At 45.1% G+C, this 27,509-nt stretch overlaps 1 protein-coding gene and 1 long non-coding RNA gene across 7 annotated transcripts in view; one reads left to right on the plus strand and one right to left on the minus strand.

The window, feature by feature from the left end:
- Positions 1-1,201: 1,201 nt before the first annotated feature.
- LOC132431671 (uncharacterized) lies at positions 1,202-11,993 on the minus strand. Its single transcript, XR_009520783.1, has 3 exons — positions 11,723-11,993; positions 6,119-6,190; positions 1,202-1,512 (listed from the first exon to the last, which is right to left on the minus strand). It is a non-coding gene; the product is annotated as an uncharacterized lncRNA (long non-coding RNA).
- Positions 11,994-12,464: 471 nt separating this feature from the next.
- The window catches only part of DHX30 (DExH-box helicase 30), a 30,820-nt gene continuing 15,775 nt past the window's right edge, over positions 12,465-27,509 (plus strand). The window contains exons 1-6 of one of the 6 annotated variants that reach the window (XM_060022377.1): positions 12,465-12,554; positions 14,336-14,517; positions 15,189-15,295; positions 16,361-16,415; positions 21,218-21,313; positions 22,428-22,456. In XM_060022377.1, coding sequence (XP_059878360.1) covers positions 15,271-15,295; positions 16,361-16,415; positions 21,218-21,313; positions 22,428-22,456 — 205 coding nt within the window. In that variant the 5' untranslated portion in view covers positions 12,465-12,554; positions 14,336-14,517; positions 15,189-15,270. Of the gene's footprint in view, positions 12,555-14,335; positions 14,518-15,188; positions 15,296-16,360; positions 16,416-21,217; positions 21,314-22,427; positions 22,457-26,341; positions 26,555-27,509 lie in introns of those variants that run through there. The other 5 variants (XM_060022376.1, XM_069541154.1, XM_060022379.1 and 2 more) reach the window with 5 other exon arrangements.

Genomic DNA, 27,509 nt, shown 5'->3' on the forward strand with positions numbered 1-27,509 from the left:
ATTAATGGGAAAGTGGAGAGAAGAGAAAGTGCTTCTCTATGTCAACTATAAATGTAGAGAGAGTGATGGGATCAGAAAAATCACCATTTGACAACCACCGTAGTAACAATTGATTCAGACAAGAATCATCAATAGATGCTAAAAATAGCAGAGGAGTTTTGTAGAGAACTGAGATATCCACCTGGTTTCAAAGCATCTTCCCATTAGATACCTACTAATTACAAAAGGAATAGTAATAATTTCATAGTGAAGGAGACATGCAGACACCACCTTAACCAAGTGATCAAAGGCAACAACGCCTTGGGGCTTCCCTGGTGGCACAGTGGTTAAGAATCCGACTGCTAATGCAGGGGACACAGGTTTGAGCCCTGGTCCGGAAAGATCCTACATGCTGTGGAGCAACTAAGCCTGTGCACCACAACTACGGAGCCCGTGCACCACAACTACTGAGCCTGTGCTCTAGAGCCTGAGAGCCACAACTACTGAAGCCCACGTGCCTAGAGCCCATGCTCCACAAGAAGAGAAGCCACCGCAATGAGAAGCCCATGCACTGCAATGAAGACCCGTGCGCAGCAACAAAGACCCAATGCAGCCAAAAATAAATAAATAAATATTTTTTTAAAAAGGGCAACAAGGCCAGTTATGGGATAAATCAGCATGGCATGCCACACGATGAGGATAGTTCACTTCTGTGACATTCCTGCCAAAATGCTTGACTTAAATCTGATCACCTGGAAACATCAGACAAATCCAAGCTGAGAAGCAGTCTACAAAGTCACTGGCCTGTGCTTTTAAAACCTATTCAGGTTGTGACAGATAAGGAAAGACTTAGGAACTGTTCCAGATTGAAGGAGACTAAAGAGACATGGCAAACATATGTAACACATGATCCTGTACATTATTGAGACAACTGGCAGAATTTGAACAACGTTTGTGGATTAAATGATAGTATTACATCAATGTGAAATCAAAATTCTTCATTTTGATGGTTATGTGGAGGAGATCTTCCTTATTTTTAGGAAATACATACTAAAGTATTTAGGGGTAATTGGGCATCACGTCTGCCAACTTTTAGAAGAGAAAGAAAATATAAAGTAAATGTGATAAAGTATCAACAAGAGGGGAAATTGGTAAATGATATACAGGAATTCTTTGCACTCTTTTTTTTAAAAATTTATTTATTATTTATTTTTGGCTGCGTTGGGTCTTCGTGGCTGGACACAGGCTTTCTCTAGTTGTGGCAAGCAGGGGCTACTCTTCATTGCGGTTCATGGACTTCTCATTGCGGTGGCTTCTCTTGTTGTGGAGCACGGGCTTTACACACGCAGGCTCAGTAGTTGTGGCTCATGGGCTCTAGAGTGCAGGCTCAGTAGTTGTGGCAATCGGGCTTAGTTGTTCCGCAGCATGTGGGATCTTCCCGGACCAGGGCTCAAACCCGTGTCCCCTGCATTGGCAGGCGGATTCTTAACCACTGCACCGCCAGGGAAGCCCTGCACTCTTCTTTATACTTTTCTGTTAGCGAAATTATTTCAACAATTTAAAAAACATACTTAGATATAGTTCACACTACAGTCGAAGCCTTATGACAATTTTTTTTATATAACAGTAGAGATAAAGATCAAACCAGGTTTAATAATTTGTTAATATGTGCTGACCAGAGTTATGGCTCCAAGGTCATTTCCAGTCATTCTCTAATAAAAGTAGAGAGGACAGTGGCATTGAAACATACACTACAATACATTCAGAAGGATAGTGGTGACATTACTTCTGGATCCCTGGTGAGTCTTATTGGGTTGGCCAAAACGTGACTTAGGTTTCTAAGTAAAAATAAAAGACACATTTTTTCATTTTCACCAAGAACTTTATTGAATAACGTATTCACCTTTTTGTTCCACTACCTTCTGCCATTTTCCAGGCAACTTCATAATTCCATCTTCCCCAAACTTTTTATCTTTTTGAGCAAAGAACCGTTCCAGGTGTCTTTTACAGTCTTCCAGGGAATTGAAATTTTTTCCATTAAGAGAATTTTATAAAGACCGAAGTAAATGGAAATCCAAAGGTACAAGGTCTGGTGAATATGGCGGATGAATCAGAACTTCCCAGCCAAGCTGTAACAGTTTTTGCCTGATCATCATAGAAACATGCAGTCTTCCATTATCCTGATGGAAGATTATGCGTTTTCTGTTGACTAATTCTAGATACTTTTCATCAAGTGCTGCTTTCAGTTGGTCTAATTGGAGCAGTACTTGTTGGAATTAATCATTTGGTTTTCCAGAAGGAGCTCATAATAGAGGACTGCCTTCCAATCCCACCATATACACAACATCATCTTCTTTGGACGAAGACCGGCTTTTGGTGTGGTTGGGGGTGGTTCATTTCACTTGCCCCACAATCTCTTCCATTCCACATTACTGTACAGTATCCACTTTTCATCGCCCTTCACAATTTGTTTTAAAAATGGAATGTTTTTGTTACACTTAAGTAGAGTATCACATGCGGAAATATGGTCAAGAAGGTTTTCTTTGCTTAACTTATGCGGAACCCAAACATCAAAGCAATTCACATAACCAGGCTGGTGCAAATGATTTTCAATGCTTGATTTGGATATTTTGAATATGTCGGCTAGCTCCTGTGTGTATAACGTTGATTGTTCTCAATTAATGTCCCGATTTGATTGTTATCAACTTCAACTGGTCTACCTGACCGTGGAGCATCATGCAGTGAGAAATCTCCAGCACAAAACTTCACAAACTAGTTTTGACATGTTTGATCAGTCATAGCACCTTCTCCATACACTGTATAAATCTTTTTGTGTTCCAGTTGCACTTTTACCTTTCTTGAAATAATAAAGCATAATATGCCAAAAATGTTGCTTTTTTCTTCCATCTTCAATATTAAAATGGCTACACAAAAATTCACCAATTTTGATAAGTTTTCTTCTAAATGCATGCTGATATGATAGTTGTCACAATACAGTCTAACAAAACTGTTTCAAATGAAGTTAAAGACAACTAAGCGCCACTAGAGCCATCTTATGGAAAACATCAAATGAACTTTTTGGCCAACCAAATAGCTGGAAGAAACTGGGGAAGACTCATTGCTCAGTAGGCCTCCTGGAACCTGAAGGAACCAGAGTTTTGACAAGACAGTCTAAAGACCAGGGACCTGGAGAAGTTGCCTTCACCTGAGGAACTTTAGGACGCAGTCTGGATTAAAGTAGAATTCAGTAAATATCAGTTTTAAAAAAATTTACTGGAGGGTGATGTACTTACAGAAATGCATATAAATTATAAGTGTAGAGCTTGCCAGATTATGCCAAAGAGGACCCCCTGTGTAACCACCACCCAGCTTATGAACTGGAGACAGCCAGAAGCTCCTCTCCACACCTTCTCCAATCATTACTGCTTCCCAGAGATTCTCTGACTTACTGCACCAGAGATTCATTTTACCAGTTCTAATAATACTTTCAACTGCTCAGGGGTTTCAGCATTAAATTTTACTTTTAAAATTCAATTTTCTTTTGTTTTTCTGCATACGAATATGTACCTTCACACCCAAGGTAGAAATTCTGAACATTCACTATGTCTTTTAAAGCTTTAACAATGGCATAGTTCAGTTCTGCAAAAGCCATTTAACAAGGATGAATTTCACAGCTCAACTTTAAAAGTTCTTTCCCTTGGCAGTCACTCTGGAAAGAAAAGACTCCATTAGCCAATTCATGCTCATTCCATAAAGTTATTAGACATCTACAATGGGCCATAGTAATATACTAAGGTCTTAGTAGCATAAGGAAATTATTCTGTTCCCACGTCACATCAGCTAAATGAAGTTAAAATGAGCCATTGCCTACTTAAACACAAGTTAAACATAATTACTGGTTTCGAACTCAGCCTAAGTAACCAAGTATTATTTGCAGTCAGTGACTCTTGACTAACAGCCACTACCACTAATTAACTTAGGTAAGATGAAAATGGCAAAATTGGACAACTGGTCACAGCAGAAGGGTGTTCCCACATATGACTCCCTCCTGGTTCTCTGCTTCTCCTAGGAAGGGTTAAGACAAAGCCGCATAAACTTTTTTTTTTTTTTTGCGGTACGCGGGCCTCTCACTGCTGTGGCCTCTCCCGCCGCAGAGCACAGGCTCCGGACGCGCAGGCTCAGCGGCCATGGCTCACGGTCCCAGCCGCTCCGCGGCATGTGGGATTCTCCCGGACCGGGGCACGAACCCGCGTCCCCTGCATCGGCAGGCGGACTCTCAACCACTGCGCCACCAGGGAAGCCCGCCCATAAACTTTTGAGCAAATATAAAGGCAAAAGTCAGAAAAAGAATCCTATCTGGTAGTACACCACCAAGAGAGTGAACAAACCATATGATTTTGCAAGGTTAACTGTTAGCCAGAAAGATTCATAACAGTCTTCAACAACAGTAAAGACAATATCTTGTATAAATCTATTTGTCCTAAGATCCAATGAAGGCTCTCTAGCTACGTATATCCTGCTCGAAGCCTCATTCTGTAGCTATAGCAGCCATACTTACAGAACATCTAACCAATGCCCATCAATGAAGTACGATCTGTAAAAAAAAATCTGGCTCCCTAGATCTACCAGGCAGTTAGATACATCCTTGGCAACTATTTTGAGCAGCTGAAATTCTAAGGACCATACTTTTTTTTTTTTTTTTTTTTTTTTAAATTTGGGAATGAGTCTTAGATGAATGATAAGTCAGGTCTAAAAGAAACGCATTCCTGCTTCGTGAGAATCTGACCGAAGTACTATAGAGTCCTGGGGGAAAGAAATACAGTAGTGAACGCTGCTGACCTCTAGTGCTGAATAGAAGAATTACATGTCCCACTCAAAAGACCCAAAGGACAGAGGTCTGGCACCAAAAAACCTCTGACTAGCTGGTCACTGATTTCCCCGGTGTGAAGGCAAAAAGGAGCGAAGTTTAAATCTTTTACATTCATTGTGATCATTGCTATGTTTTGATGTAGTGTTATCATCTCATATATATGTATTTTTTCTGTTTACCATGCTTTTTCTTTGCTTCTCTTAATATCCTGCCTTCTGTTCAATTATTAGTTTTATTTCCCTTTGAGTGGCTTGGAGAACTATATTTCTATTTCTTTAGTAGTTATATTTACATTCCTTTTATACTCTAAATAAAAATTTCTAACAAAATCCTAAGTTATTCACCTTCTTATCTTCCTCCTAAATAAGACCTTAGTCCTCCTTCTGAATCAGGGGTGGGCATTATTGCCCGAAGCGTTGGTTCATTTGCTCATGATGTGCTTATTCAATAACTGCATTTTTATTTTCTAGGATTTCTAACTGGTTCTTTAAATATCTACCATTACCATTTCATTTCTGACCATTTTTATTTCACAATTTCTTATTCTTCTAGAAAAGGTATCCTTCCTTTATGTCTTTGAGTGTTCTAAACATATTTGTTTTAGGGTTTTTTTAAACTTATTTTTTGGCCACACCACGAGGCATGTGGGTTCTTAGTTCCCCGATCAGTGATCGAACCCGCACCCCCTGCATTGGAAGTGCAGAGTCATAGCCACTGGACTGCCAGGGAAGTCTCTAAACATATTTATTTTAAAGTTATTATCAGTTCGCTCCATTATTTTCATTTCAATTACAGTGAATTCATCTCTTGATGCTGATTTTGTTGGTTATCTTTCTTTTGGCTAGGTTTTCTTGTATGTTTTGGAAGCTTAACTTCTAAGCTTTTCATGAATGGAAAAAGTTTCCCCATACATGTTATCTTTCCTTCCCTCGTGGTTTTGTGGTACCCTCTACCCAATTCTCCAGGAACGCCAACCAGAAACAAGTCTTACATTAGTAATTTGAGACTCTGTTCGCACCATGAAATTTGGGAGACAGGAGTTCCAGGCACTAAGTGAAAGGGTAGCTGGACTTAGGTCTGGATTCAATGTTGTGTCTGCTTCCTAAGTATTCAACTTCATATAAACTATGTCTTCATGCACAGATGGGATGTAGTTTTGTCAATCTCTATTGAGTTTAGGGAGCCCTACCTAAATTCCTAATTGCAAGCAGCAATCCAGGCCCCAGTTAGCCACATTCCACGGTTTTACCCACCCCTTCAATCTGTTACCTTTTAAGTTAAAAACTCCAGACTGCCTCTGTTTCTGGATCCATAGCTCAGCAAGATTACAGCTCCTTGTTCCTGGTCAACAAAAGAGTTTATCTTATTTTTGAATATGGATATGTAATTTCAATCTTTTCTTGTTAATTCTACCATGTGTTTTGAGCAAAGGGAGTGGTATCAAAGTGTGTACTATCTTGACCAGAAATCGGTTTCATTCACTTTTCTAAAAAAGCCTATATGTTGGTCCTGTGGTACTACCATGGTTAACAGTGATGGCTAAAAAGCAGCCTGGGAGCTACACATTCTCTTTCCAGTTTTACCAATAAATATTTTATAAGGTTGGGGATAACTGACTTGTACAATTTGGCCAATGACATTAACTAGAGCTTCTGTCAGAAGTAATTGATTTTATAACTGTGTTTACTGCATACCTAAACACATGATACTTCATTACCCAAATTCCCCTATCTTTGCACTTTGAGGTCCAAAAAATTAACCCATGGGAAGTCAACAGATAAATAAACTATATTCATGTTTTTATGTTGCAATGATACCAAACTTAAAATATTGGTGCAAAGGACAGGGATAAGATTCAAATTTACCCAAAAGAATTTATCTATAGTTAAGAATTATAAAAATTATATTAAGGATTTACCAGCTTTTTTAAAGTATGTTATTTGTTTTGTGACTGTGCTGAATAAAAGGAATCTTATAGAAATGCACCCCAGAATTTTTACAGATGAAATGGTATAATCTGATTAAAAGAATCTGGGGTGGTGGACATTGGCTGATGGGGATTTATAGATGAGGCAGTTTTGGCTTTGAGTTGATAATTGTTAAAACTAGGTGGGAAAGATGGGGACTATGGGTGTTCATTGTATTGACAGGAACTATGCAGGTGCAGGTCTGGAATTTTAACCTATGCAAGCTAAACTGGTAGCTACCCTATTACTATTCCATTGATGATGGCAGAAGACACAAGCCCCCAGTCAGACACAAAGGATGTTAATCACAGCAAAAGCAGTTGCCAGACATTCATATTGGTTTGCAACAGTTCTCCTGCCCCAAACTTCCTGGGTGCGACACAAAGGGCTGACCACCTTTGTATGCTCACATAATGGATTTCATTACCACAGAGGAACACTGAGCTTGGTAGATTCAGTTTTTTTAGTAAGTGGAAGCTAAGTCTGTCCTTTGTCATGGGGGAGATAATACTTCTTCCCTCAGGGTTGCTTGCTGAAAACACAATCCTGAGAAATAGCCCAGGTAAAGAGCAGTCAGGGCCTTGCACTCTTGATTTACCCAACAAGAACTTGCAGGGGTGCTCAGGGTCCATGGCAAATTGCCTCACCTAACACACACTATCTCTTTACTTGTGTATGTTTGAAATTATTCATAATAGAAAATAAATTTTAAAAAGAAATGTACATCTGAGTTGAATATATTTGAAAAGGTATGCACAGCTGCCAGCATAGGTGTGTTAACAGCTACCATTATAACCATATTTCTTTCTCAGAAGCCCTACATATTCCAAATACTTCATTTCTACTTTTTATTATCATGAAAGGAATGCATACTTTTGGCTCCCCAAAAGTAAACCACATAGAAGAGTATTAACTGAAAACTGAGAGACTCTGACCTAGCTGTACAGTTAAGAATTCTGATATATCCCTTCAGAAATGTCCTGTGCTTACATAAGCATACGTATAAACATGTTTTTTTTTTTTAAAAAATGTCACTTGGTGGAATCTAAAGAAATGGTACAAATCAACTTATTTGCAAAACGGAAACAGAGTCACAGATGTAGAGAGCAGACTTACGGTTGCCAAGGGGGAAAGTGGAGGGGAGGGATGAATTGGTATATTGACATATACAAACTACTATATAATATAAAATAGATAACTAATAAGAACCTACTGTATAGCACAGGGAACTCAACACTCTGTAATGACCTATAATGGGAAAAGAATCTAAAAAAGAGTAGACATGTGTATGTGTATAGCTGATTCACTGTGCTGCACAGCAGAAACTGACACAGCATTGTAAATCAACTATACTCCAATAAAAATTGATAAAAAGATAAAAATTAAAAATGCACTTGAGGACTTCCCTGGTGGCGCAGTGTTAAGAGTCCACCTGCCGGGCTTCCCTGGTGGCGCAGTGGTTGAGAGTCCGCCTGCCGATGCAGGGGACACGGGTTTGTGCCCCGGTCCGGGAAGATCCCACATGCCGCGGAGCTGCTGGGCCCATGAGCCATGGCCACTGAGCCTGCGTGTCCAGAGCCTGTGCTCCGCAACGGGAGAGGCCACAACAGTGAGAGACCCATGTACCACAAAAAAAAAAAAAAAAAAAAGAATCCACCTGCCAATGCAGGAGACACGGGTTCGAGCCCTGGTCTGGGAAGACCCCACATGCCGCGGAGCAACTAAGTCCATGCGCCACAACTACTGAGCCTACGCTCTAGAGCCTGCGCACCTAGAGCCCATGCTCCGCTACAAGAGAAGCCACTGCGATGAGAAGCCCGAGCACTGCATTGAAGAGCAGCCCTCACTCACCACAACTAGAGAAAGCCCAAGCACAGCAACAAAGACCCAACGCAGCCAAAAAAAAAAAAAAAAAGTACTTGGAATCATAAACGTACTGGTTATAGCAGTTGCTTTTTTTACTCGACATTTCCTGTATATTTTCCATGTCTGTACACTAGATCTAACTCATCCTTTTAAACTGCTGCTTCCTCCTTCATTTAATTAATGTTATTATGGACTGAATTATATCCATATGTTGAAATTTATATGTTGAATACCTAACCTTCAATGTGACTGTGTTTGGAGATGGGGCCTTTAGGGAGGTAACTGAGGTTAAATGAGGTCCTCTGATTGGGGCCCTAATATGATAGGTGTCCTTATATGAGGAAGCAACACCGGAGACCTCTCTCTCTCCAAGCAACCACAGAAGAAAAGCCATGTGAGGACACTGTCTACAGGTTGTGAGTAGAGGTCTCACCAGAAACCAACTCTGATGGCACATTGATCTTGGACCTATAGCCTCCAGAACTATGAGAAAACAAATTTCTGTTGTTTAAGCCACCCAGTCTTTGGTACTTTGCTCTGACAGCCCAAGCAGACTAACACAGATTTTTTTTTTTTTTTTTTTTGGCCGTGCCACACAGCATGTGGGATCTTAGTTCCCCAACCAGGGACTGAACCTGCGCCCCCTGCATTGGAAGTGTGGAGTCTTAACCACTGGACTGCCAGGGAAGTCCCAGATATATTCTATTTCATTCAATTAGTCTCCTAATAAGAGATGTGTAGGGTTTTTTTTAACATTAAGTATAAGGCACCAATGATTTTCTCACACATTCATGATGATGGTTAGATACACTCTTAGAACTGAAATGGGTCAAAGGGAATGCACATCTTAAATCTGATACTGCCAAACCACCCTTTAAAAAAGTACTACCAATTTCTGTCCCCCCAATAGGAGTGCTTGTTTCCCTAAACTGGAACCAGCCTCCCAGGTGAAAGTGCTCACTCATTCAACAACACTTATTCAGTACTTATTTCTGAATAGGACCAGGCACTGTGCAATGTGCTTAGGATACAGTGGTGAACAAAGGATTAAGTTCTTTCTCTCAAGGATCTGTATTCTAGGGAGAAACAGTTGGTAAGAATACACACATAAATCCACAAGGCGGTCTGGGAAGCTGTCTCGGAGATAACATCTGAGCAGAGACCCAGATGGAGACAGAAAACAAATCTTACCAATACTTGAAGAAAGAATGCTAAGAGTGTTTCATGGTTTTAATTGTCTTTTAAAAATAAGCAAAGTTGGGGGACTTCCCTGGCGGTTCGGTGGTTAAGACTCCGCGCTTCTAGTGCAGGAGCGTGTTCTATCCCTGTTCGGGGAACTATGATCCCACACGCCACGCAGAGCGGCCAAAAAAAAAAAAAAAAAACCGCAAAGTTGGGAGTTCCCTGGTGGGCTAGTGGTTAGGATTTGGCGCTTTCACTGGAAACTGAGATCCTGTAAGCCTGAGAGGTGCGGCCAAAAAGAAAAAAAAGCGAAGTTGCAATTCTATTCCTCTGTATACACCAAAAGAATTGAAAACAAACAGGTATTCAAATACTTGTACACCAATGTTCACAGCAGCACTATTCTCAATAGGGCTACCACACACAGAAGAATAAACTAATAGAAGCTCAAAGTAGAGCCTTGAAGAATGAGTAGGAAACATCAGAAGAAGTGGAGAAGTTTCTAGACAGAGATGTTAGCAAAGAATGAAATCTAGGGACTGGACAGGGATGAGAAAAATAAGGCAGTAATGACTAGGAAGTAAGAGATAAAATATATGGGAGGGAAGGGAAAAGATAGACACTAACTGGCACTCACTTTGATATAAAATAGATCATTCTATCAGCCTCACCAGATACAGCCATTCATTAAGAGTCCAAGGTTCAAGAATAGGAAAAGACCTTCAGGGACAAAACTAAAAACATAAAATGTGCAAGAAGGAAAAAGTTTAGAATGTTCTACTTGTGCCTCTTGCAGTGCTGCCTCTAGCTTTTGATTTAAGACTTATTTGTATGCTTTTCTCATCCTCTCTTGCAGATTAGAATTTCCTTTGGAGCGGAGACCACGTCTTTATCACTTAACATTCACAACAGCACTTCAAACACAATCTGAATGAAGCTGAATCTATTATCTCCAACTTAATCATATTAACAGAGCATAATCCCTCCAGTCATTCCGGTACAAAGTCAGGTCTCCACACACCTGTGGCCAGGGACCAGCCTGGAGCTCTACAATCACCCTCTCCTTATCTTTCTTGTCTTTTTCACCGCTGAGCACAGTTCAACCCCTCATTACACTCATCAAATTAGTATCCTAGCTAATATTTTCCCAGCCAACTCTACCCTCACACTTCCAGAATAACGTCCCTAAAATACAGTATTTTACTCTCCTTAGAACCATAAAAATGTTACAAAAAATAATTGATTAAAAATAAAGTCAAAATCCTAGCGTAGCATTCCTGACTCTGCTTTTTCTGCTCTATCTCCTCTAAAGAACATTCACATACCCAGCCCTCTCTTCACACTGAACTATTGAATAGTTTTAGGATTTGCCCTTTGTTCCACCTGGATGCCCTTGCTCACATGGTTCTCCCTGGAATACTTTATACTTCCTCCCCAGCATTTATAACTTTCTTTTTGCTTTATGCAGGTTTTCATCTTCTCTACTAGGCCTTAAGACCCTTGGGGGCAGGGTCTTTGCATCCTCCACACCTGCCTATCAACTGCTATATATCAATATCCGTGCAAGGATCATCCCCACACGTCATAGCACCACGCCCTGCTCAAAATAGAGAATAATTTAAATGAATGAAGGTCCATGCTCCCCTCCCTCACCCTTCTGTCCAACGCAGAGAGAAAGTAAATAACAAATAGTTGTTGAATTTAATTGTTTGGACAAAAATGAAGGGATATGGCCACATCTTAAAAGCATATTCTAGGTCTTTCCAGCTCTAAAATCCTGACCCAGCTTCCGAGGTATCCCCCACCGAGATCTCTCCTTTTGAAATTGGATTCCACTGAACGCACACAGGAGCCTCACCTGGAGGACTGCTGCATATAACGTGGATAAGGCCCTTTCTCACTTCTGAGACGTGAGGGCGGAGGGGGAGGGGGCGGGACCTTCAGACCTGCCCAACAGCACTCCGAGCTTCAAGTGCCACCTTGTCCTTTCCCTAGCGTTGTACCGTTTACAACGCGCCATCACGTAGATTTCATCCTCGTAACAATCTCGTGAGGCAGAAATTCTCATCTCCCTAAAGAAACAAAATCAGAGATGGAGAAGAGAAGAGGCGTGGCAACGAGCCGCGGCGAGGAAGGCGGGTGGAAGCCCGGAGCGCGAGCTGGATTTCGTTCCTGGCTCAGCCCTGATCCGGCCTGTTCACTCGCAGCGGGAGGAGCGGGTCAGGCGCGCAGAGGACCCGAACGCCCTGCCGCTCTCACACTCCAGATGCTAACTCTGTGCGAGAGCCCAGACGCTCAGACTCGCTCCCTCAGCGCCCCCCAGGGCCCCCAGCGCGCCCGCCCCCTTCGTGACCCTGCCGGAAGTCCCGCCTCGCCCGCCGCGGCCGTCCCCCATTGGGCCCCGCGCCGGGGTCTCACCGCCGGTTGGCTGCTCGGCGGCGTGAGCCCTTGGCTGCCACTGCGGGCCCCAGGCGAGGGACCACATAGAGAGCCGCAGAGACGCGGGGTCCACCGCGGGAGGCGACGCTGGGGCCGCAGGGCGGGAGCGCCGCCGGCCGGCGGGACTTCCGCCACGGGACCCGGAAGGGGCCGCGCCGCCGCTGGTGGGAGTTGTAGTCCGGCCGTGGTTGGGGGGGGGGCCGCGGCTCATGCGCGGTGCACCGAGGCTTGTTTCACATCTGTAACAACAGGTGAATTGGGCTTTTGATTCTCCCTTTTCGTGCCCCATTGAGGAGCTTCCCGCGGCCGTGGGTGGTCAGCGCGAGGAGGGGTCCGGGTCCGACCGCCGGCTTGGCGGAGAGTGGGGCGGAGAAGCGGGCGGGCCGGAGGAGCAGGCCGGGCATCCGAGGCCTGCCCGGGAAGCCGGCCGGGCCGAGCCGTGAGCAACCAGGCCTCGGCCTGCTGTTGCCATGGAGCCGGGGCGGGGGCGGGGGCCCGACCGGTCCGCCAGGGCTGGCCTCGTAGCCAGGGGCACCGCGGGGGCCGCGGGAGAGGCCGCTTCATTGGCGCAACGACGCCTCCGCCTCAGGGGATGCTCTGTTTCCCGAGGCAGGGCCTGGAGGAAGCCCCCGGAGTGCCCTGGGACCTTTGTCTGCCCCCGTGCCGCCTGGACTGTTCGTCCACAAAGAGGCCTGATGCATTCTGGCCCCCCTGGTTTGCCCCCTTTTGCACCGACCTTGTCACTGGGGGAGGCCAAGGGGTGAGGTGTTCTTTGTTTGCTGGTGGTGACTTGCCCCGTTTCGCAGGGGAAGACCTAATGCATGTTGGGTCCTTTGTTTGCAGTGAACTGGAGTCCCAGGGGTCCTCAGAGCCCCTGAGCCAGGAGTATGGCGTTAGCATGCTGTCTAATTAGTCCTCGTGTAGCAACACTGGTCACCGTAATTGTGATTTTGCAAGGCAGAGGTTGTCCACTTTGCAGCCCCCATCCACAGGGGCTTGTCATACGCTGTAGCAAGTGGACTGCAGGTGGCCACTTGCAGATTCTCAACCTGTTTTTGGTTGCAACTTACTGGCCAGAGCGAAATGAGACTTTGATGGTTTCCCTTGCAGTTTCTTTAAAGGCGGTAATCCCGCCGTCATTGTGGGTCTTGACTACATTTTATAATTTACACTTAAATCTTGGAGTCTTGGAGTTTCCAGGAGGGAGAATTTTTTTTCCTGATGTAGTATTTGGGATTTATATAGTGGTCTTTATTTATGTAGCTGTTTTAGGTGCAGGAAGTACATCCTTTGCTGCATTTTCTTCCTATGTAGGTTGTCCCTTTACCCAAAAGATACTTACTCTCAAAGTGTTTTAATTTATGGAATCGTGGTCCAGAGTTTATCAAAGTTCTTTCCTCTTTCAACCTTTGAAGATGTCAGTATAAAATATTCTTTCAAAGAATGAATAGGCAACAGCATGATATCATGGAAACAGCATGATATCATGGAAATAAGTGGTATGGTATAAGCATGGAAAACTTTGGAGCTCAGTACCTTAACTGCAGGTTTGCATTCTGCCCTGAGGCAGTTATAGCATCTTGGGCAAGTTGTGTAAACTTCTCTGGGAAAATCTGCCTCAATTTCCTTCTCTGGGAAGGATATTTCCTACCTCACTAGGTAGTTGCATAGGTTAAGTGAGATAAAGTCTGTGGAAGTACTTTGTAAACTACAAAAATGGTACTTAGCATTCAATTTTGTTAATTTCCCAGTCTGGAAGAGCTTCTTTATCTACCTTAGATCGATTCATCTTATAGTCAGATGGGAGTAGAACTCAAAACTGAAGTAAGTTTTGCTCTGGGCTTGGAGAAAATGCTTTTGGGACTACACATCCCTCTTTACCATGACATATCTTTCTTGGTATCTTACAGGTGTGGATGTAGGGCAGCTCACAATTTGATGGGTATAGAGTGGGTCATGGCAGGTCCTGAAGTGAGGCCAAAGTGTACTGTGTGTGTTTCATGCCACTAACATAACTTGTCCTTGTTGTCAGAGTTAGTAGATGAATTTCAGTGGTCCGGAGCAACTTTCTTTCCCTGCGGGGGCCATCACTTTAGTGACCCAGCATTGTACTTCCCAGGAGGAGGCCCAGCCTCGTGATGAGGAATAGCAAAGAGAGAATTCAGCTCCAGTTCAAAAGCCCACAAAATCTGAGACTGTCACTGCTCTTGTAAGGTAAGTTGATCTAGCCATGCACACAAAGTAGTGGTGGGTCTCATGCCCAGCCACACTGTAAAGCAAAAGGCATGTATTGAATCCATTTGTGACTGTCTTGGAAGAAGGGCATCATTTTAAGTTATACCCTCTCTCTGTCCTTGAATCATCTCATAGTGATTCTGTCTGGAGTTAGGTTTCATTATGCAAGAAATCTGGACATAATATTATTTAACTTATCTCTAGTTTATTTTAGAGAAACTCTAAACCATAAAGGTTTCTAACATAATACTGTATAACTAGGAAGGCGGTTTTCTTTTAGATCTCTATGAAATTTTCTAGAGCTCTGTAAAATATCTCTAAAAGATCCTATGTTGAATCTCATAGTATATTTTTTAAGACTGATACATGAAAAGATAGTGTTATATGAGCTTTGGTTGGCGTGGAAAGGATCAGGGGCTTTTTAGAAAAGCAAAACCAAGAGTCTGTTTACGAGCAAATGAACTTAAAACTTCTTAGCAAGAAAGTATTGTTTCTTAAATAATAATCGCTTAGATGTTTTAGATTTTATAATATTCAGAGTTTCTTTAAAATTAGAATCTCAAGTTACACTCCTTTTAATTTGGATAGAAGGAGTCTACAGAATGTAACTTATTAAAGTAAATTGTATTATTGTTGATATTGTATTGAAGTTTTCTCTCTGAGCTACCATATCCTATCGGCTGAAATTTCCGGCATCCCTGGGGGAGAGGAGGCCATCAGGGCAGACCTGCTATGGACCTGAAAGATTCGTCCCCAGGTCAGCCCTCCACCCCCACCTCCCCATGATTTGAGAAGGAGAGGGAATAGCAGTCAGGAACAGGAGTGTAGGCCCCGTTAGATTCCTAGTAATGTTGGACATCATCATGATTTGCTAAAATGTTGTGTAGATGTTTTTAAACTAATGCCACATAGGATTACTGCACCAACCCAAGAGTACTACAGTATTAGAAACATCTGTAGGGACTTCCCTGGTGGTCCAGTGGTTAAGACTCCGTGCTTCCACAGCAGCGAGCATGGGTTCAATCCTTGGTCGGGTAACTAAGATCCTGCATGCTGCATGGGGCAGCCAAAACAAAACAAAACAAACAAACGAACAAAAAAAATCTGTAGGTGTGAGTTGGAGTGTTTTTTAAAACAAAATTGTTAAACCAGAGGTGTTACTTATTTGTGTGTGTGTGTGTGTGTGCGCGTGTGTGTTTAAGTCTCGAGGTATATTCCTCAGTTAAATGTACTAATGAGCAAAATGCAGCAAAATTTTTGGCCAACAGTTGAACCTTAACTTAATATTTGTTATTTCATAGAGACTCCGCCATGAAAAGCTTTTTATTTTGAATCACTCTACAGTTACTCTTTGATACTGTCAGTCAAGTCCCATTCCTAGGGGCTTGACTAGGTTTTATGAAAGCCCAGTACACCAGTTTGTCCATAAGGCAATCATCAGTCCCATTTCCTGACGCCACATGAAAAAAGGGGTCCATGTAGGATTTCATTTCTTCCTACACGTCCCAGGATAACTGCAAGTATTGTGATGAGGTGGAAATATATGTCTCTCACGATGAAATGCATCCCTTTCTGTTTAGCAGGGATCAGGGAGTTTAGACAGAGAAAAGAAGAAAGCTCTCAATTAGAAACAAAGACATGTAATTACTTTGTTGTGGAGATGGCCCTTCCATCCTTAAGACTGGGAGCAGTTGGGGCTCATTAGTGAAGAGCTTCATTTTTCTTGTCTTCTGGACAGTGCTGTCTGTGTTATTGAAATCTTCTCTGTGGGTTCCTGGACCATGAGTATTAACCATTGCCTCTCGGCCCTCCTTCTTCTTAGGATTCCAGCTTTCCCTCCTGGCCAGAAATGTTCAGCCTGGACTCATTCAGAAAAGGTAAGAATGTAATTGTGCTTGTGGCCTCAGGCCCTTCCTCCCTGTGACAGGCAGCTATGAAGGCTGTGAAAGTCCCTCACCAGTGTGTAGTCCTTGGACCCCCCTCTTTGGGTGACTTTCCAAAGTCCTTTCTCAGCCTTCCTCTTGCCTGGTGTTTATAATCCTTGCCACCCCTTGTCTAGGCCTTTGTGTACATTTGCCACCCCTCTCCTGCATATTCGCTGCTTATTGAAATCCTACTATTTTTCTGGGCCAGTGTTTTACACCATTTCCTCCATGAGCCATTCTTTTTTTTTTTTTTTTTTTTTTTTTTGCGGTACGCGGGCCTCTCACTGTTGTGGCCTCTCCCATTGCGGAGCACAGGTTCCGGACGCGCAGGCTCAGCGGCCATGGCTCACGGGTCCAGCCGCTTCGCGGCATGTGGGATCTTCCCGAACCCGTGTCCCCTGCATTGGCAGGCGGACTCTCAACCACTGCACCACCAGGGAAGCCCCATGAGCCATTCATGATTCTGTCAACCAAAGACAATTTCTCTTCTCTCTGATTTCCTCAGCACCACATCTGTACTTTCTCGTGCTTAGTCTATCTGAATTACTCATTGCATCTCTAGATTAGAAGCTCCCCGCAGCCGGGGCCTGTTGTGCTCTTTTATTATCCATGGTACCTGGCATAGCATTTTGCACACGATAGACCTCAATAAAAGGTGGTGGAAATGGATTGAGTCATTGTTTTATATTAGTGGTTAGAGAAATTGTGGCAAGTCTTGAAATCAGTACCCTCCAGCAGCTGAGGTGAGAGGATTGCATAAGCAGTAGCAGAATTGAGACATGGCAGGGCAAGAGGGTAGCATTCAAGGGCTGCTTACAGGAAGAGATATAGGTGGTGAAGACTTGAAGGGGCCAGATCCCAAGGGCGTTTTATATCTTAGATAGGAGCAGGACTTTTCTTCTTTAAGGGAATAAAGAGTAAAAGGCCTGTGTCACCTGTATTGAAGCTGACTGTGAGCCTCCTAAGCTGGGCACATTTTACAAATAAATGAGAACCATAACAGGCCATCCATAACTGCTGATGAAAAAGACCCTCCCAGTTGTGTCTCCTCTCCAACTTATGTTCGCAGAGGCCTGGAAAACCTTGGCCAGATGGTGCCCTATGTAACCCACTGAATGGGGCCAGAAGGAGGCTGGATGTTCCAGGTCTCAGAGCAGCCTCTTCCTGTCTCCTTGTTTGTCTTCAGCCACTCGATCTGTTTACATATTGCATGAAAAAATTAATCTGTCATCCTCGTTGTGTTGGTTAACTGTGTCTGGAAAGGGAAACATTGAACTTGAGTTTAGTGTGGATAGCACATTTTTTTTTTTGAGCTGAAAATTAAGTACATTTAATTGCTTTGTGTTTATCTTCTCATCAGTGGGCTTTGTTGTCCACCCAGTTGTAAAAGGATGAAGACAGGTTGTCTCCTGGTGGGAGCATCTGAATTAACAGTACTGATTTCATGAAGAGATGGAGAGCCCAATAAAATCACAGTCCTCCTCCTCCCTGTGACAGGGAAATGGTATCAGATGAGAGAATTTTGGGGGCAAAATTCCTTTCTAGCATTTGTGATTTTGCTTTCTAGGCTGGAAATTGATTTCTTCAAGACGTTTTCCTTCAGGGGTGACACTGTCAGCACTCAGCTTAGTGGGAGGCAGCAGGACCTCCCTGAGCCAAAGATGCAGACCCAGATGCCTGGTTCACATCTCACTTCTGCCTCTCGCTGGCCAAGGAGGCTTGGGTGGTGACCGAGCCTTGCTGTGCCTCCCTCCTTACTATTTAAGTGGGCATAGGGTTGTTCCAAGGATCAGATGAGTTACTATGTGTAAAGAGTTTAGAACAGGGCCTGACACCTGGTAAATTCACAAATCCATGGTATTAAGTAGCTTCAGGACATAATAATCGGACAGAGTCTGATTTGGGACCTTGCTTTCCACACAGGTAAATGTTTTGGGTTTCTACCAAGAACCGTTTTATGCTTGAAGGTCTCTGGGAAAACCATTAATCAGAAAGAGTTGCTGATTTGAATATTTTCCTTCAGGCAAACCTGTCTTTTCATGGCTGTAAGGCTGAATGCCTTCTCCTGTCTTATGAATGCTGGTCTCTTTTGTGGTTTGCATCATGACCTTGGCAATTGGTCATGGGTGGCCTTGTGACACTTTATTGTTGTATAGGACTTCTTTATCTCTTATGGAGTTTTTATGTATTTCTTTGTTCCTCATGGTGAAATTATGAGCTCCCTAGGGCATTGTGACTCTTGAGAGAAAATTTAACATGGTATAAAGCTTGATTCGGACTGGCTAGCGTTCAAATCTGTTCCCCACTAACACTAACAAGGTGTTAACTTACCTGTTTCCCAGCCCCTATCTTCAGGGGTATAGTGAAGTTTAGAGATGATATAGGAAAAGCACTTGGCTGTAGTCTGTCCCCAGCCCTTAGCCATGGGTTGGCAGGCCTTTAATAAATGATAGTAGGTTGATCTATTTGGGGTACAGCCCTGTAGCCCATGTTTTTCTGGAGAGTGACAGCCTGGCCTCAACATGCAGTGTGCTGTGTGGCTGCAAAATTGAGCACCTGCTGTGTACAAGCCACTAGGGTGGAGATAGTTGTGTTTCAGAGATGCTTTCTGGCACTCAGGGCTTTACGATCTTAATGGAATGGGCCATTTGATGATTCTGAAGGTAATGGCCCTAGCAATTCCCTGCAGCATTGTGGACGGTGATCCACTGGGTCTTGGGGCTACCATCTTTCCTATTATGTAGTTAAACAGAGTTGCCAACGCCTCCCAACTAGAACACTTGTGTGCCTGGTAAGTAACCTGTTATTGCCTTCGCCAGCATCTTAACACAGGTTTCTTGTCTCTCAGCTGTAATGCCATCAGAATCAGGCCACAAAGAGCGAGCTGAGTCTTTTACAGTCAGCACAAAACTTTGAAAAATACTGTATCAACCACAAGAATGTGCAATTTTCCTCCAGCTCCAGTGGTCAGAAGCGGGCTCAGTGATGTTGTTGTGGAATTGTAACAACCTTCCCCCAGTTACTGAAAATGCTTAATGAGATAAAATAATCATCAAATCATTTATTCTCTTTTTTTTCAAGCCAGCATCCTTGGATATGAATGAAGACCTTCCTCAAACAGGAAAGGAGAAGTTGAGTTGGTCATTTACAACCTTAGCTTCAAGGCAGAGCTAGAATTAGTTCCAAGATAACCTTGATCTTAGGCACTTTGTTCCAGAAGTAACAACATTTCTTCTGTAACAGTATATACGTTTTCTGCAAAATCACACACCTGCAATGTTTTAAGAGGGCTTATGGGAAAAATAGAGTTGAGGCTGTACACCTGCAACTTTATGACCAGAAGATGACAAAAAAGTCATTGGTACCTGGGAAGGAGGTTTGGACCACCAAAGCAGGCAGCTCAGTGGGATGCTACAAATGTACATTGAGCCTTCTAATCAGAATGGAGCTGGCAGCTGCTGAGACAGCGCAGGTGGAGGTGGAGCTCTGAGCCAGTGGGGCAGCCATTAACGGGTGTGTGCCGCTGGGAATGTGGAGGAAGGGACCTGAGTGCAAGTACCTGCCTTCCCCTAACATTTTATTATGAAAAAATTTCAGAAATACTGAAATGTTGAAGAAGTTGTATAGTGACCACCCATGTATCTACCACCTCGATTCCCTACAGGCACTTGATTTTAATTTTTAAAAAATACAGCTGAAGGGGCTTTTTCTTTTCCTGCTGAACATTTTCATTCCGCTCCTGCTTTTTAGTTCCCTTGCCTTAGAAAAATCAGATTTGAACCAAGGGTTCTTATGTTTACTGATATCGTTCCCCCGTTTACCAATTGTACATTAGCTAATTTGCATTATAGAAAGGGGCATCATTTTAGCACTACAGGCTGTTGCTCAAGTAGAGTGTGTATGACTGTCTCTCCCTGCTTCTCTCCTGCCCCATTTATTATACCAAAACGTGTGGGGCAGAGAGAGCAGAGAGCTCTTGCATCTTTTCCCCCAGACCAGTGATTATCTGATGTTTTCACCATTTCGGTGCTTTTAAAGATCTTAAACCTTTCTTAGCCATACACTTCCACCTTCCCATGGAACACTCAGTGAGTGTCTTAATTTTAGTTCATGTATATCAAAATTTTGGAACTCCTTAAAAATGTACTTTATGTACCCATGATGGGTAGTATTTAGTCTCCAAATGAATGGAAATATTTGGAATAGTAAATCATTAACTTTTAGAAAGAAGGAGAAGGCTGGTAAGGGTGGATCTGATATTGGCTCTTGGGGAGGACACCAGCAGTTAATTAGTTCCTCTTTCACCAGTTCTTAGAGGGAGAGAATAACTTGAGATCTGGTGGCTTATATGGGGGACCCATAGCAGATACAGGGGTAGCTTACATAAGTGGAGGACAGATAAGTGGAAGAACCCCAGTGATGTGCATGGTACTATGAGACTGTAGAGAAGCACATGGGATGGGCGTTACACTCATGGAGGGTGGCTAAAAAAACAGGGAGAGTTTGAGGGCTTTTTTGAGAGCCAAGAAGGGATCTGTACGAGGCTGTCACGTATCATGTCTGTATAAGACAATGCCTTCTTTCTGTGTGGCATTGGTGGCGCTGTTTCTCAGAACCTGTGACTGGCTCCAGATACGGTCCAGCAGCTCTGCTGCCCAGAGCTCCTCACGGGTGCTCTGGGGTGAGTCAATCCAGGGGTCTGTAACTGTGAGGGGTGAGAACATGTCACCCTGATGCCCTTTCTCTTTCCCCAGATCGGGCCCAGCACAGGCAGCGTCAGTGCAAACTTCCCCCACCCCGTCTTCCACCCATGTGTGTCAACCCTGCCCCTGGAGGGACCATTTCTCGAGGTAAGGGAGGAGCCATGCCTCCAGCACCAGGTTGGTCCAGGGACTGTGGGGAGGCGGGTGGCAGCAGGACCCCGGGTGCCAGGGCTATAGGCCTCTGGAAAGTGGGTGAGGAGTAGTGGGGTTAGCAGAGCTCTCGGAGCCCTCAGGGAGACATCATTTGGAAAGGTCTGGGTTATTTCATGATGCTGGCCGCTTGGCTTAGACCCTGCAGTCTCATCGGGCCTCCTGGTGTGACGAGGAATAAAGCCTAGGCTCAGTCTGGGTGTCTGGCACCAGTGTGGAGAATCAGAGGGCTTGGACCTTCTAGGCAGTCTCTGGCTCAGGTGCCTCAGAAAGTTCAGGGCACTTGCAGCAGGGCCAGAACAGAGAGCCTGACTCGGCCTAGTGCCCTCCATCTTGGAGGCTTTGGGGATGCCCGACGAATCACTTCCCTATCTCCCCCAGCACCTCAAAGCACTTTACTGACATTAGAATCTGTCTCTCAGTCCATTTGGCAAGGTAGGCTGTCCTTTTGATTGGGGAGAATGTCAGAGCTCCCTGACAGGTGACAGCTGACCTCAGATCCCACTGGTACCCAGGGATGGGGCCAGTAATAGGACCCAGGGAAGCATCTCTGCCCGTGAGTGTCTCTTCTCTTCCCTCAGACTTAGATCTTTTCCAGGTCTGCTAAGACCAGTGCTCCTGATGGCCTCTTGTCCTGACAGCTGCTCTTCCCAACTCCATGGGCCACCTGTTCACACGCCTCCCTCAGTTTTTTAGTGGAAGAACACTATTATAGTTCATAGAGTCTTTGCCTTATTTGGAGACAGCATGTCCACTTTAGGCTCTGTCTGTAAAGTGCTTTGAAGGTCAAGAGCTCAGGAAGGGTGTGGGGAACACACAGCACCTCAGTTTCTGCAGTACACACTGCTGCCGTGTTCCCATGTGGTTTCTACATGCACTGCCCTCCTGCCGCAGTGGCCCTGACTGTAGACAGCAGTATAGAAATAAGTACTTCTGGCCCCTGTGACCATTTGACTTAGGTATTAAAGAAATGCCACCCCCTACCGTTGCCAAAACAAGAGTTGATTGCCCTTTTTTCTTTCTTTCTTAAAATGCCCTGTAACTCGAAAAGGCTGAACGTTAACATTTCCAACATGGCAGGTGAGTGGCTCTGAGAGTGTCAGATGTGCTTTGGCTAAGCTTAAAGACGGTTAGTTGGGATTAACCAGGCAGCATGGCTAGGCAGTGCCTCCTTGAGCACATGCAGAGGAGAAGGCCGCTGCTCTTGGGAGGGGCAACGGCTCCCTGTGAGGCAGCCCAACAGACCTGCACTGTCTTCCCCAGGGGAAGACAGACACCCCCCTCCCTCTGCCCCCCAGCCTGATTGTCTCCTCACAGCTCCACCTCCAGAAGGTATCTGGGTGTATGCATCTTTGCCTTCTCTTTCTTTTTTAAGCTATAAAGCCTTCTTGCCTCTGTTCCTTTATCACAGAAGCAACAATCTCTTAGTCCACGTGACTCTTGGACCTTTCTGCCATGCTTTCTGATTCCCTGCAGGCTTTGCTGGTACCTCTGTCCGGAAGAAGGAGGTGCAGGGCAGAAACAATCTCTCTGGTGTTCAAATAGGAAAACAATGCTCAGAAAATAGTGGCCACTTAAATAGGTTTCAGTGCCCATCAGAGTCAGATTTGGAATTGGAAAAAAATATCACCTCCTTTCCTAATCTACCCTTCCCTCTACGGCCAACCTCTTACCAAGGCCACATTCCAAAGTAAAGGGTGAATAAATTAAGAAACTTGCCCCCAACCGTCCCCTGCGAATCTTCCCCACCCGTGCAGATCTGAGATGTAGAGCAACTAGAAAGCAACATGGGTAACATGCCTTCTGGCAGGATTCTGGGGACCACAGGACTGGTCCTATCCATTCCCTGATATAGACGTGTCACCTCTTGGTGTGGTGGTTTACCTCAAGGGACCTTGGGGCTATACATACATGGATGGGAGAGACGTGAGAATGTGTCGGGTGGTCAGGGTGGCCACCCAGCCCCTGTAGGTCCCCTTACCTTTCTTTTTCTTCTTTCTTTTTTTTTGTTCCCCTTACCTTTCTTGTTGCCAGCCAGGTGGACCATTTCTTGCCATTTTGACCATCCATAAAATATCTAACTGTGATTAAGTTGACAGAATTTTGGCTGAGATGTCTGGTTTTTTCAGCTGTCAGTGGTCCCTCTCACTTCCCCTCCACAAGTTCTCTGGTCTGCCCAAAGTCCATACTGTCTTGGGCTTCCTCCTGTTGCTTTTTCCTGGGGCCTCCAAAGTTTAGAATCCTACAACATCCTCCTGTGTATTCAGCAGATCCTTTAACCTTAATTCCATGCTTCTAGATGTCATTGTTTAGCACTTTGAGTACCAGACATTGTGCTTGATCCAGAAGTGATGGCGAGATCTCTGAGCCAGTAAACCCTTCCTTTTTTCAGAACTTCCCTCCTTTTTCACAGGCAGAGGAGTCAACTTTCTCTCCCCAAAGAATGGAGAGTGGAAGAGAAAGCTTAATGTTGGTGGAAAGGAACCAGGGGCATGCCTGAGCCTCTTTAACTTTCTTCAAGGTCCTCTAAAGCAGGAGTCAGCAAACTTTCTTTAAGGATCAGAGAGTACACATTCCAGCCTTTGCAGGCCATATGGTTTCCCTTGCAGCTCCTTAACTCTGCCATTATAGCATGAAAGCAGTAATAGATAATACAGAAACAAGTGAGTATGGCTATGTTCCAATAAAACTTTGTTTTTAAAAACAGGCAGTGGGTGGGTTTGGTCTTCAGGCTACATTTTGGCCACCCCTGCTCTAGACCAATGGGGAGATCACAGAACCAGAATGGTTCCAAGAGCTGGTCTAAGAGTTGCCCTCATTTTACAAAAGGCAATGAGGTCTGCAGAGGTGAAATATATGCTCAAGGTGACACCAGCTGTTAGAACCCAGATGAAGTAAATGAAATAGGAAAAGAGCGTTCAGAGAACCAACTAGTTGTTTGGCATCACCTTACCTTTTTTTTTTTTTTTACATAAAATCTCAAATATCTGTTTGAAATATGTTTTCTAAAATAGAGAAAATAGTATAGTAAATCCCTATGTACCTATCACCTGGCTTGAACAATGAACAGCTCATGGACAATCTTACTTTGTGTGTATCTTTCCCCTTTGGCCTCTTTGGAAGCAAATCCATGAAATCATAGCATTTCAACCTTAGCCTAAGTGGCTGTCAGAGCAGAGTGCTATTCTGAGGGCTTCCTGAAACACCAAGATAGACCCAGGCCCTGCTTTGCAGATGAGGTTTAGGCTATTGCCTCCTTCAGCTTTCAGACACCATAATTTTCAAAATTTGGCCTCAGCTACTGCTGCCACTCCCAGGCTTGCTAAGCTTCTGGATTCTTTTGAGGGAATTTGGGCTGCTAACAATCCTTGAAAAGTACTCCTGAAGCTGGGTGGATGCCTTAGGTTTTGGCAAATTAAAGTGCCACTTGGCCAAATTCAAAGCCTTTGTAAATCATGTTCTGCCCCAAGGGTCTTGCCATCCCTATATGGATGATCTGGGTAGGGGTGTTTGACATGGATGGTGATGTCCCTTTGTGACGTCAGACCATTGCTGCCAGGGCCACCTTCCCTTTTTTGCCCTTTCCTGGTTAAAAACCCACTGAGGAGGGAATGGAGGAGCAGGAGTTGAAGCTGCCCCATTTTGCTCTGGCTCTGCTTCTAAGGGACCTGTCCCCTGTTGTCTCAGATCTCAGAGGGCAGAGGCATCTCTGTCAGAGCACTCTGCAAAGCCCCCTTCCAAACATTCCCATTTTATATTAACCACAGTCATACCAAATGAGTAGAGCAGGTTTGTCCTAATTTCCCCCAGTGATAAAATGGCCCAAGGTTCACAGCTGACACGTGGTAGACCTGGGGCTAAGCCCAAGTGTTAGGACTCAAATCCCATGTTCTTGCCATAGGCCAGCAGTTCTGAATGTGATCCCAGACCAGCAACCTCAGTATTATCTGGAAACTTGTTAAACATGCAGATCTTGGGCCCTATTCCAGACCTAATGACTAAGAAACTCTGGGAGGGTGGCTCCCAGTAATGTTTTAACTAGCTCTTCAGGAGATCATCGGAATCACATCTAGAATTATAACACAAACAACAAACAGCCCCCCACTGCCAGCTGCACCCCAAGTGCACTGCCAACCTCTGACCAAGGCCTCCTTCCAAGGGATTGAGACCTTGAGGCCCTTGCTGTCACTGCCGCTGCCCCAACATGCAGATCCAGTCTGATTCCCACCTGACCCCAAACCCTGCTCCTCAGTGCCAGAAGAGGAAGAGGAATGAGCCTGGCCAGAGCCCAGGTGTAGTAGTTTGGAAGCAGAATCCCATCTGGCTTTCAAACGAGCACAGAACAGCAGCTTCAGACTTTCACTGCTGGAACAGCTCAATTCTTGGGCATAGTGTCCAAGTTGGGTACTTTACATCTTTGACTCCAGCTCTGGAGAGTAAACCTGGTTTGCTTATGTTCAAGAGGTCTTCCCTGTCCTGGCTCCAGATTCTTCACCAGGTTTACTTTGTAAGCCATTAAATGAGGTGGCTGTGCCCCAGCTTAGCAATGATCTTACGCTCTGCTGGCCGGGAGTGCAGGCCAATTTGCAAAGGCATGTGGGAGGTATTTACCTGCAATGGGTGGGACCTAGAGGGAACTTCAAGTTCATTTCCTTGGATGGACATTAAGCTGAGGCCTGTACTATTTCCCAAGAAGCCCCACTCTCTCTTCCTGCCTCAGCTTCAGATGACGAGTCTGTGGGTTGGATTTACTGGGGGAGTGGTTTCGGCAGGGTTCCAGCCTTGGTCTGGTCGGCCCACCGGTTGACTGGAGCGTGCAGCGCTGGAGGCCCTGGGCTGCGTGGGGCGGGAGCCATGTCGCCTCGGTCCCGGGTCCGCCCATCCGGCAGGGGGCGCGCGGCGCCCGGGCCGCTCGCTCCTGCCCTTCTGCCCTGTCCCTGCCGGGCTCCGGAGTCGCGGGGGCGGGCGGGAGCGAGATGGCGGCCGCCAGGAGACTCATGGCGCTGGCCGCCGGCGTCTCTCCGCGCCTGCGGCCGCTGGCTCCCTACACCCCCGAGCGACAGGGACGCCCGCGCGGCCTCTCGACAGGCTGCATCCGCCCCGACCGCACGAAGGCGGCCGCTGAGGCGGGGGCGGCCCCCGACGGGCCTGAGGAAGGCGACGGGAGCATGGTGAACGGTGAGGGCAGGGGCAGCCAGGCTGCGACGCCCTTGAGTTCGGGGGATGACAGAGCTAGGGGCGCGGGCTGGGGTCGGGCACTCTCTTGTATGGCTGAGACCACCATTCAGTGGCGGGCCGGAGCCCTGCTGTTGTAAAGCTCACACGGTTCAGGCCCAAATGGTCCCCAAGCGCGGAGGTTCTGGGACTGGAGCGCTTGCACCTGGCAACAATAGGTGATAGGTGTGTACCACAAGGGAGTTGGGGGAAAACAGGTAAACGTCCAGTTCCTGCCAGGTCCGTGGTCAAGGGTTAGAGCATCAAGGTTAAGCACATCCTCGCTGTTGTGAGAAAGGCAAAGAGCTCAAAATACATCTGAGACTTCAGAATCTCGAATAGAGACAGAATGATTGCTCTAGTGGACCCCAGCGCGGCGCCTCCTGAATGGTGCAGGAAATGAAACTGGTAAGAGCATCCATGCCCATCAAGGATGGACAGAGAGAGCCAGCCTCTGCCCTATAGAGCTGGAGGGGGTACCAGGGCACGTCTGCTGTTATATGTGTGTCTAGTGGGCTACTTAAAGTTGGGTCCTCCTGTGGGATGGAACCCCTTTGAGTCTACTTACATATTGTTTCTCGACTACTCGACTCTCAGTTGCTTTACAAGTTAACATTTAGAGAGAGACAGGGCCAGGCAGAATCCTCCCTCTTGGCCAGATGACACAGGAGTCTGCTCCAAGGAAATAGCCTCAACCCAGGCAGCAGAGTTACAGCAGAACTCCTGGAGGAGCTTTTTCAAAATACAGACTTGCCTAACATCATTGCCATTCCCAGGTGCCCTGTGGGGATCAGGGTGGGCAGTGCTGTGAAGAAGCTCCCCAGGTGACTTATGATTGATGCATGCAGGTGCACAGGTGCATATATGTACCCCCTACAAAATTACTTTTTGTAGCTGAATTATAATGCTAGAGACTGTG

Source organism: Delphinus delphis, chromosome 10 (genome assembly GCF_949987515.2).
Source record: "Delphinus delphis chromosome 10, mDelDel1.2, whole genome shotgun sequence".
In the NCBI taxonomy this organism is placed as follows: Eukaryota; Metazoa; Chordata; class Mammalia; order Artiodactyla; family Delphinidae; genus Delphinus; species Delphinus delphis.